This window comes from Seriola dumerili, unplaced genomic scaffold (assembly GCF_002260705.1).
Source record: "Seriola dumerili isolate Sdu_G_001 unplaced genomic scaffold, Sdu_1.0 BDQW01000127.1, whole genome shotgun sequence".
NCBI lineage: Eukaryota > Metazoa > Chordata > Actinopteri > Carangiformes > Carangidae > Seriola > Seriola dumerili.
Genome location: NW_019174382.1, coordinates 1,019,872 through 1,030,410, shown reverse-complemented (window position 1 = coordinate 1,030,410; position 10,539 = coordinate 1,019,872). Strand labels below are relative to the sequence as shown.

Here is a 10,539-nt window from a genome sequence, read left to right as displayed (position 1 = left end):
AAAGAAAAAAAGAATCAAATTACAAATCAATGTTTGTTAATAAACTTATTAAAATGTATTATTTCATATTTAATAGTATATTCAACTATAACTGACTGCTGCCAGAGGTTTTGTCTTGTCTGAGTCATGTGAAAGGACTGATCAGCTGATCGTGGATCCATAATCAATTGAGTTTCAGTGGGAAGGAGCCATCAAATCTTCAAGGTGTAGAGAGTCTGAAATGACGTCACTTTTATTTAGCAAAGACTCACGTTTTTAAAGTTGTAGTGTTTGTCAGGTGAGACTAAATTTGCTTGAATTTACTGGGACTGTACTGAGGGCGGCATACCTACCTCCGTCGCCATGGTTACTATAATAAACGCTCATGGCTTGGTTAGGTAATGGAAAAGATGGTGGTCTCCCTCTTTCTATCATGTTTGTTGTTGATTAAAGCCAATATAGAAAGTCTTTTATTAAAAAGCAGCACTTTATCACATCTGTGAGGCTTGAATCAACAGTAATTAAAAAAAACACACAAAACAGCAAATATTATATATAACATTAAAATGTGTTCTTTCATATTTCATAGTATATTTATATATAACTGACTTTTGCTGCCGGAGGATTTGTCTTGTCTGAGTCACTGAGTCATTTTGTAACATCTATTGTGTGGCCGATCTCAAAACAATAGCTTCGTTCCGTAAACACACCATTGCCTTTGGAACCCTAGCACCAGATCTTCTGATTTCCGACCACAAAAGTAACTCCTAAACGCAGCATACAAAGGACGCATGTGCAGTTCCTGCTTGAATTCGATTGGTCCGTTTCAAACTCAGACCGCGGCTGTGTTGTTGTATTTAGCTCAACGTCAAATTAGCACACAAAAGACTATTTTTTCGTTTCTGTACCTCATGTCCCACATAAAACTGCCAGGTGAGTATCTGTCCTGAGTAATATATCAGCTGTAGTGTCGTGTGTCGAGTTACTTTCAGAACAGTAAACGGACTTTTGTCAAAATACGGTATAAGTATCAGTTGACAGGAGCAAGCTAGCTGGTTAGCGATTAGCATAGCTAATGAACGTGAATACAAAACAAACAATAAAAAATGGCTTTATATATCGACCGAGACAGATGGCGTTAACAAAGTGAGGATTCAGCTCGAGCTCGATGAGAAGTAACCAATACTTATTCAATATAAAGTCAACTTTAAACCGTTTTCAGGTGCGGTTTGTGGACCAACTGTTTGTTAACAAAGGTTATTTAAACGCGTTTTGCCGAAGTCACGGTAAATCCCTTAACGGTTTGTTTAGAATAATAAAAAAAAGTCGATACCAAACCAATTTCAAAGGGACCAGTTTTTATGAAGGGCGTGACACTCGGTTCTCTGGATGCTACAACTACCACTACATCCTGGCTAACGTTAGAGCTACTCCTCTTGAGTTTATGTGACGCCCAAAGTTAGTCCGAGTGACATCACTAGACCTTTGACCTTTTTGATACCTTTATTGATTTACTCTTTTTTTTTTCCTGTTGCAGGATGATGACGGATTTATGCCCGAACAACAGAGCTCAGGTAGAGGTCGACGATTTGAAGAGAGTCCACTCATCAGATTTCTGCACCTTACCGGACTCACAGGTAAATCGGACGGGGTCATTCACAATGAAACCATCAATACTTCTACTACCACCACTGGAGCCCGACCGATACTGGATTTCTGGGGCCGATACTGATATTGGGGAGTAAAAAAATAAGGATATGTAGGCTATACTTCAGTCTGTGCTCCAGGTATCAGAAAGCAACTCAATCAAATGATTGCACTGTGGCAATTTATTCACTTGCAGGTTTTTACACTAAGTTACAGTGAAGAACACAATCAGTATTAACCATTTTACTCTTGTGTTGTTTTTTTCAAATATCAGCTGGTTCTCTTAGGATAACTATATGAAACTAGAGAAATCCCTGTTTGACACATATCCATGCAGTTTTTCCCCATAAACATGCTGATGGTATTTTCCATTTCATGGACTTATGGACTTCTGTGTCAGTAGTTGTTGCGGTTAGCACAGTAGCGTGAAAGTCTGATTTCTTTATCTACCACCACCTTATTTAGCACCCATTAGCCCAGCTTCTCCCAGCATGCACTAGGTGTTAGCTGGATGAGCCACATTAACAATCACTGTCTTTCTGTCAACTAGGAAGTGAGGCTGCTCTAACTTCTTGTCTTTAACTCCTGAACCACCAACTGATGGTTATGTTGTCTACTAATCCAGATGTGAGCTTCAACCTAATGCCAATAAATGTAGTATTTCACTTTCCTTTTGCTGTTTGTGATTAAACCCTGATCTGTCGTGCAGCATTCCAGCATCGAGGAGAGAGAACACCTTCAGGTCTACCTCCGAATCCGACCCTTCACCTCAGCAGAGAGCAGTAACGGAGAGTCACAGGTAAAACTAAAGAAAAATCAAATAAGCAGGGAGTTGATCAGAAATGAATGCCAGTGACTTTGGTAGCTGCTTGGCTTCCTGGCTTGTATTTATTTTTAAAGTCGGCTTTGTTTTCCAGTTGAACTGTTCTGCTATTAAAGGTCAAAGATAAAATCCTTTTTGTTTTGTCTCCCTCCCTCTGTTTTGTTTTGTGTAACAGGACTGTGTTGCCATCGAGCCTCCTGACACGGTTCTGCTGAAGCCTCCCAGTCTGTCGCTCTCGGCGAGGCTGAGCACTGACAGATCACTGCCACAGACTGGACAGCGCTTCCAGTTCTCTCAGGTTTCTGCTTCCCTACATATTAGAAAGCCAAACAAGTTTTATCTCCTCTGGCCACAGAAAGATTTCTTTTCTTTTCTCAGACTCATGTATTGAAAGAATCACTTTTGAATATGTGGTCATTTGTATACGATCCATTTTGGTGCCTTTGAACCTAAAAACAGGGTCAGAGAAGTTTGAGGAATCCCAATTTGAAAGATGTGTTTGCTTCATTTTTAACAACAAGTTTCGGTTCATTAACGATAAACTTTCTTTCCATCCTTGAACAGGTGTATGGTCCTGAGACGACACAGAGAGAGCTGTTTGAAGGCACGGTGAAGGATCTGGTGAAAGATGTTCTCGAAGGGGGAAACTCTCTGGTTTTCACTTATGGAGTCACCAACGCCGGGAAGACCTTCACATTCTTAGGTCTGTTCCACTGCCTCATACGTGCAGCGCTACACAGATAGAGACACATTTTTTACACGATCTTCGGTTCAGCTCGGGTTGTGCATCCTCTGCTTTTCAACACTGAGATCTCAGTTTGTTGCTGATAAATGATCTAAGTATATTTTACAGGTGTTGCAACTTTAGTTAGTGTAGATTCTGCTTTGTTTGGTCTCTTTGTTTAGTTTATTTCTGTCTGGAGTTTTTAATAATAATAATAATACATTTTATTTTGCAGCGCCTTTCACAGCACTCAAGGACACTTTACAGAAGATTAAAAACACAATAAAAATAATAAAAAACAACAGACAGTTAAAAAGAAGACAATGAAATTACAGCGAATATGCAGATTGAAACAGATGAGTTTTGAGTCTTGATTTGAACTGGGGTAAAGAAACAATGTTATGGATGTCTGGTGGGAGAGAGTTCCAGAGTTGGGGAGCAGAGCGGCTGACAGCTCTGCTCCCCATGGTGCTGAGGCGGGCGGATGGCATAAAGAGGTGAAGGGAGGAGGAAGACCGGAGGGAACGAGAGGGGGTGGTAATGCGGAGGAGATCAGCCAGATAGGGGGGGGCGAGGTTATGGATGGCTTTGAAAGTGTAGAGAAGGATTTTGAATGTGATACGGAATTTGACTGGGAGCCAGTGGAGCTGCTGGAGGACGGGGGTGATGTGGTGAAAGTAGGGGGTTCGGGTGATGATACGGGCTGCAGAGTTTTGGACCAGTTGGAGCTTATGGAGGGATTTGTGGGGGACACCGAAGAGGAGTGAATTACAATAATCAATATGCGAGGTGACGAGGGTGTGAACTAGAATGGCAGTGGTGTGAGGGGTGAGAGAGGGGCGGAGACGATTAATGTTGCGTAGATGGAAATATGCAGACCGAGTGATGTTATTAATGTGGGAGTGGAAAGAAACTTTGCTGTCGAGGGTGACACCCAGACTCTTAACCTGTGGGGAGGGGGACACTGTGGAGCTGTCTATGGTGAGGGAAAAACTGTCAGCTTTGGATAGGGAGGATTTGGTGCCGATAATAAGAAGTTCAGTTTTATCACTGTTTAATTTGAGGAAGTTTGCGGTGAACCAGGATTTGATTTCAGAAAGGCTGTGGGTGAGGGAGGAGGGAGGGAGAGTGCAGTTCGGTTTACTGGAAAGATAGAGCTGGGTGTCATCCGCGAAGCAGTGAAACTGGATACCATATTTACGGAAGATATTGCAGAGGGGGAGGAGGTATATGATGAAGAGGAGGGGCCCCAGGACGGAGCCCTGGGGCACACCTGAAGTAACGGGGGAGGGCTGTGAGGTAAAGGACTTGAGCTGAATGAACTGAGTGCGGCCAGTGAGGTAAGAGTGGAACCAGAGAAGGGGGGTGTGAGAGATGCCAATGGAGGATGGGGTGAGAAACGGTGTCGAAGGTCGCACTCAGATCGAGGAGGATGACGATGGGGATCAAACCGGTGTCAGATGCCATGAGGAGGTCATCTGTGATCTTAATCAGGGCTGTCTCTGTGCCGTGGCGGGGATGGAAACCGGACTGGAATTGTTCATATAGGCTGTTTTGGGTGAGATGGGTGTGGAGCTGAGAAGCAACAGTTTTCTCTAAAATTTTGGAGATGAAAGGAAGGTGAGAAATGGGACGGAGGTTATTGAAGTTATTAGGATCTGAACCAGACTTCTTCAGCATGGGGCAGACGGCTGCAGATTCGAAGAGAGTGGGAACAATTCCAGAGGACAGTGAGGAGTGGATAATAGCTGATATGAGGGGGAGCAGAGAGGGGAGGCAGGATCTGACCAGGACTGTGGGGAGGGGATCCAGTTGACATGTAGAAGGCTTGGACTTAATGATGAGAGAAATACCATAACTTCCACACAGTCCAACGATATGCTCCCGTCACCTTAGGTCCAGATGCTGATGCAGGTATCCTGCCCAGGTCTCTTGATGTGATCTTCAGCAGCATCGATGAACATGTTTTCCCCGGGATGAGCATCAAACCTCACCGCTGCCGAGAGTTCACGCGTCTCACCAGGGAGCAGCAGGCCGAGGAGGCGCTGTTCAAGAGAAACCTCTTCAAGCAACTGAAAGAGGTAACGTGGCCGTCCGGTCTGCCTGTTTAGACCTGTTTGTCTGAGTGTTTTTATGTCTTGTTTGATATGTTTTATAATTTACACTGCTCTAAAATGTGCCATATATAAATAAACTTGTCATCCTTCCTCTTTCAGAGTGAGAGGAGCAACGCCAGCATTTTGAACGCGACCAATAAGACTCTCCTTGAAGGCAAGATTTACATTTGTCTTTTAATCTGTTTATCTGTTAATTAGTTAGTGGGTTTTTTTCTGTTTCTTGCACTGCAGGTGTAAATCAGCAGTGACACCAGCTGTGCACTGTTGATAAAGTTTAATTATTCTGTTTATATTTACAAAATGTAATGTCTAAACCTCGGCAGTTTGGATTTTTGTAGTTTTCACTGTGGTTTTAAATAGTTTTATTCTGTATAAAGGTGAAGTATAAAGTTACTGCTGTTATTGTATCCACTATAATGAGGGATTTTTAATGTTTTGCAGCTCCCTCCATCCTGGGGACGTCTGTAGCAGCAGAGGACAGAATCAGCCTGGAGGTGGAAACAAACACTAAGTTCTCCGTCTGGGTTTCCTTCTGTGAAATCTACAACGAGAACATTCACGACCTCCTGGAGGTGGCGCCCAGTGCGGCCCCGCGGAGGACAGTGCTGCGCCTGTCGCAGGACGTCAAGGGCAACGCTTTCGTCAAAGGTTTGAAATGAAACCTCTGTTTTCTTACAACCAACATGTTACTGAACACTGGGACAAACGCACACGTTAATGGTGGGAAACTTCTTCAACTTCAAAACAGCAAAAGTTCACATGAATGTTCTGTTTGTGTGTCTGTGTTCAGACCTGCGTTGGGTTCAGGTGAACAGTGCAGAAGAGGCTTACAAGGTGATGAAGCTGGGCAAGAGGAACCAGAGCTTCTCCTCCACCCGACTCAACCAGCTCTCCAGCAGGAGGTGAGCACGACACGCAGCAGCACTGACACATTCAGCTGCAGCACTGAGTGCAAAAGTCTAATAATAATATTAATAATAATAATAAGTGATTTATTCCTACATCACCAACGATACTAGGAACCTTTGGTGTGTTCTGTTTATCTCACTACTTCTTATTCTGAGCTATAGTTGTAGTCACAATGAAATAAACACAACTCACATTAAAAAGATTGTTTACACCATCTTAATTCTCTCTCTGCAGTCACAGTATTTTCTCCATCCGCGTTTTGAGGATTGAGGACATCGGGACTCCGAGGGTTCACACAGTCAGTGAGTGAGTGAAACTTCAGATTTAACTGGCAGCACTGTGCACAATAAAGTCTGGTAAACATTTAATAATGTTGAACGTGAATGTAAAGCATTTGTTTTTGTGTAAGGTCTCATCTTCTTTACCTGGGTGAATGTGTTTGTCGTCAGGTTGTGTCTGTGTGACCTGGCCGGCTCCGAGCGATGCGCCAAGACCCAGAATAAAGGCGAGCGTCTGAAAGAAGCGGGAAACATCAACACCTCGCTGCTCATCCTGGGAAAATGCATCAACGCACTGCGACACAACCAGCAGGCCAAGTGAGATCATGACCCGTCAACTTTCTTTTCTTCTACAGCTTCTACTGCTGTGTGATTATTATGTCTCTCTTTAACCTCCAAAAACAAAACAAAGGAAACGATAAACCCACTTTTCAGAACATATCCAGCAGCAAACGGCTACAAGACAAAGCAGCTACCTGGGGAAGAAAGTTGAACATCCAGCAGCTTAAGGACCAAATATTTTTCTCAGGAGTTTGTGGAGTCACCAACACTTTTGCTGTCACAACTTCACGATCATATGCGTGTCTGTCGGATTATTTTTGTAATTAATGCGTCTTTAAATCAGTTTAAGACTGCAGCATCTCCACATATATCTAAGCTAACCGTGTGTCTGCTCCCGCCGTCAGGCTGCTTCAGCATGTTCCCTTCAGGGAGAGCAAGCTGACCCACTACCTGCAGGGCTTCTTCTGTGGTCGAGGTAAAGCTTGTATGATCGTCAACATCAACCAGTGCGCCTCCATGTACGACGAGACGCTCAACGTGCTCAAGTTCTCTGCTGTGGCGCAGAAGGTGCGTATTTTATTTTCTCTTTTTATCATGCGTTCATTCAATCAATCAGTTAGGAGCTAACCGAACTCTGTTTCCAGGTTGTGGTTCTGTCCACACGGCCCCCTCCCATCATCCCCCAGAGATCTGCCAGCGAGGCATCCGTCATCACCAACAGTGGAGAGAGGAGGGCTGCCCGGAGCAGCAGGAGGAGCTCCTTGAATGGCTGGGAAAGCAGCCTGGAGGATGTACAGGTGGGTTGAGCTTCCTCGTTCAGTACTTTTTTATTTTTACAGCTGCAGTTTGAATCTTTTCTTGAATCATAACAAGTGAAATCATGGTGTTATTAAAACGTGTTCTCCAGGAGGATGTGGACGATGAGTGTGAGGAAGAAGACAGCCTGATGGAAGTGACCGTGGATCAGACAGGCAATGAAGAAGACGGAGATGAAGACGATGACAAAATTCTCCTGAGTAAAAAGATGCACCAGGTCAGTCTCCTCGTGTTTTACCGTATCATTAAAGTGGAGAAGAGATTTTTAGATTCCAGCACAGAGTGAAACATCAGGGAGGCAAGAAAACATTTAGAGAAGATAGTGACTTGTGTTTCAGGAGGACTGGAGAGGCCCAACCGTCTTTACTAAACTTTTCACTTTTCCCTGCTTTATATGATTCTGCCTCCACACTGTGAACAGGAAGGAGGTCGGAAGGTGGGAAAGAAAATATTGTTTTTAAAAGTGTAGATACAAGATTTCATGTTTTAATTTTCTCTCATGTTTCTGCTGGCGCCGCGTCATGTAACGGCCGTGTGTTGCCCGTGTTCAGCAGTGTTAGTGAAATAACAGGACGTCGTTGTGTGTGCCGCTCCTCAGAGGCAGGTGGTGCTGTTGAAGCAGCTGCAGGTGCAGCTGAAGAAGGAGCGGGCGGAGAGTCTGCTCCTGGAGGCGCGAGTGAGAGAGGAAATCAGCAGAGAGTTCTCCGAGCTTTTCTCTGAGATGCAGAACGACTACAGGTGAGACATTTCTTCTTCTTCTTGTTTTATAATGCACATGTCCACCTGTGGTCTGTAACTGCGCTGCCTCCCATTCATGCGATTACCAGAGTTTTCCCAGTTTTACAGGCCTGTTAGTGTGTTCATGATTTGCAGATTTTCATAATAAAAGCATCAGTCATATTTAATATTTTCCATTATTTTACAGAACAATACATTGTCTGACATAAGAACTCACACCCTAGAAAATAAATAAAAGTAATTAGAATTAGAATAAATAAATAGAGAGACTCACATTTCTCACAGGGAGGCGTTTACAGCATAAAGGTGTTTGGAAGGAATATAACCGACATGTTCAGTGACAGTCCATTATAACGACACAGTTTTCCATCTCACTCAGTGAAACATCAACATATTATTTAACAGTCGTCCACCTTTGTGTAAAAGCGTCTGTTTTCACCTGTAGACTCGCAGCCGTTCGTTCAGGCTCTGCACCCACTGAGTTACGGTTGGAGGTTTTGTATCTTTCCACTTCATCGTTATCATTTTCTTGTAAATCAGAATAAATATTCGCATTACATTCCTGTGATCTGCGTCATACTCCTCGTCAGGTTCAGCTCCTAACAAACTTCTTTTCCAGAATCATTGGGCAGACCCTAAAGATACGCGTTGCTTTTTCAAATGTCATATAAGTGTGTGTGTGTGTGTGTGTGTGTGTGTGTTTTTGTGCAGTGACCGTCTGGGGAGAGAGCGGGAAATCCTGGAGGAGCGAGCAGAAAGGAGGCTCGAGATCTTCAAGAACCTTATTGACAAAATGGCCAAAGCTGGAACCGGTCACGACGCAAACGTCATGGTAACACAACCTCCCTCTCTCTCTCTGTCTCTCTCTCCCTCCCTCTCTCTCTCTGTCTCTCTCTTTCTTTCTTGCATCAGACTCAGTATATGAATGTTTTTTTATTTTTTACTTACTGGTCTTATGTTGTTCGTACTTCAACAGATTTTATGACGAGTGTCTCTGTGACGAGACTCTTCCCCTCACACTTGTCACAAACACCCAGTTCACAGCGATGCGTGTTGAAACGACTTTATACGCTGTGAAAGATCGATCTCTTTTTGATGTCCTGTGTTAATTACCCAAGGAGAAATTAGTATGTAGCTGCTCATGTGGTTATGGATTAAGTATCTTGTTCCAGGATCCAAACCTGGATGCTCATATTGTGGGAATGTGCTCGCTAATCTCCCTGATTAATTTCTCTCATGTTCACTTCCTCCTGCAGGACAAATCTCTGGACTCCTTCTCCTCTGAACTGGCGGGCATAAAGGAGGCCGCTGAGGCTGCTCATAAGTGTCTGGGCTTGGGCCAAGCGGGGCGTCATGGAGACGGGAGCGACACCGTGGAGGAACTGGAGAGGAAGGTGTTGGAACTGAACAAGCACCAGCAGATGGCTCACAAACACAATGGTAAACGCACATGAGAATCCATCAGTGTTTTAACATGAGAATCCATCAGCGTGCTGTGGAGTCCAGAGGATATTTCTACGTGTGTTCTGTGGCTTAGAGACTGGAAGGAAACTCTACATTAACATGCGTCTCAGGTGAACAAGTGTTCAGCTCTGAGTTCGTCAGTTCACACCTGGAGTTAAAATGCGTCTCCAGTGACGCCTTGTGATCAGATCTCACTGGCTCTTCCTGCTCTACTGACGTTCCTCTTCCCATGTGGTCCGCAGCACCTGTGAATCTCAGTGAACTTAGTGCTGACCACTTGTGATCGGATCACCTGAGACAGATGTTGATACCAGGGCTGATCCTCTGCTGATCTTTTTCAAATGTAAATTTTCAGTGTTAAATTAAATTCACAACTTGATAAAATCTCTATTTGCATGGATAGATAGATAGATAGATAGATAGATAGATACTTTATTGATCCCCTAGGGGAAACTCATGGATGACATGTTATGGAGAAAATGTTTTATTTTGTAATTTGAATGAACTGATCTACAGGTTGTCGTCGTACAAAATATTTCAGTTTGAGTGTGTTTGTCTCTGACTGACAGTAACGGCACATTGAATATAGAAATGTCAATAATTAGACGACCTACACATTAGTATCATAAACTTGCTTTGACCCTGTAACATGTGTTTTTAAAGTGATAAATAGAGACACTCTTGAATACCAGTGTGTGTTTCCTGTGTTGGTGAAGGAGAAACCAGCGGAGAGGAGGATGAGGAGAAAAGGAGGCTCCTCTT

The 10,539-nt window shown here is 43.6% G+C and overlaps 1 protein-coding gene across 1 annotated transcript in view; it reads left to right on the top strand.

Annotated features, from left to right (window-relative positions):
• Positions 1-900: 900 nt before the first annotated feature.
• Positions 901-10,539, top strand: part of kif20b (kinesin family member 20B) — a 43,136-nt gene continuing 33,497 nt past the window's right edge. The window contains exons 1-16 of the mRNA XM_022748643.1: positions 901-912; positions 1,517-1,616; positions 2,336-2,425; positions 2,625-2,747; positions 3,014-3,152; positions 5,070-5,254; positions 5,390-5,444; positions 5,732-5,938; positions 6,081-6,192; positions 6,434-6,505; positions 6,649-6,795; positions 7,164-7,326; positions 7,404-7,556; positions 7,667-7,792; positions 8,174-8,313; positions 9,025-9,145. Of these exons, the coding sequence (XP_022604364.1) occupies positions 1,518-1,616; positions 2,336-2,425; positions 2,625-2,747; positions 3,014-3,152; positions 5,070-5,254; positions 5,390-5,444; positions 5,732-5,938; positions 6,081-6,192; positions 6,434-6,505; positions 6,649-6,795; positions 7,164-7,326; positions 7,404-7,556; positions 7,667-7,792; positions 8,174-8,313; positions 9,025-9,145 (1,932 nt within the window). The 5' untranslated portion in view covers positions 901-912; position 1,517. The remainder of the gene's footprint in view (positions 913-1,516; positions 1,617-2,335; positions 2,426-2,624; positions 2,748-3,013; positions 3,153-5,069; positions 5,255-5,389; positions 5,445-5,731; positions 5,939-6,080; positions 6,193-6,433; positions 6,506-6,648; positions 6,796-7,163; positions 7,327-7,403; positions 7,557-7,666; positions 7,793-8,173; positions 8,314-9,024; positions 9,146-10,539) is intronic.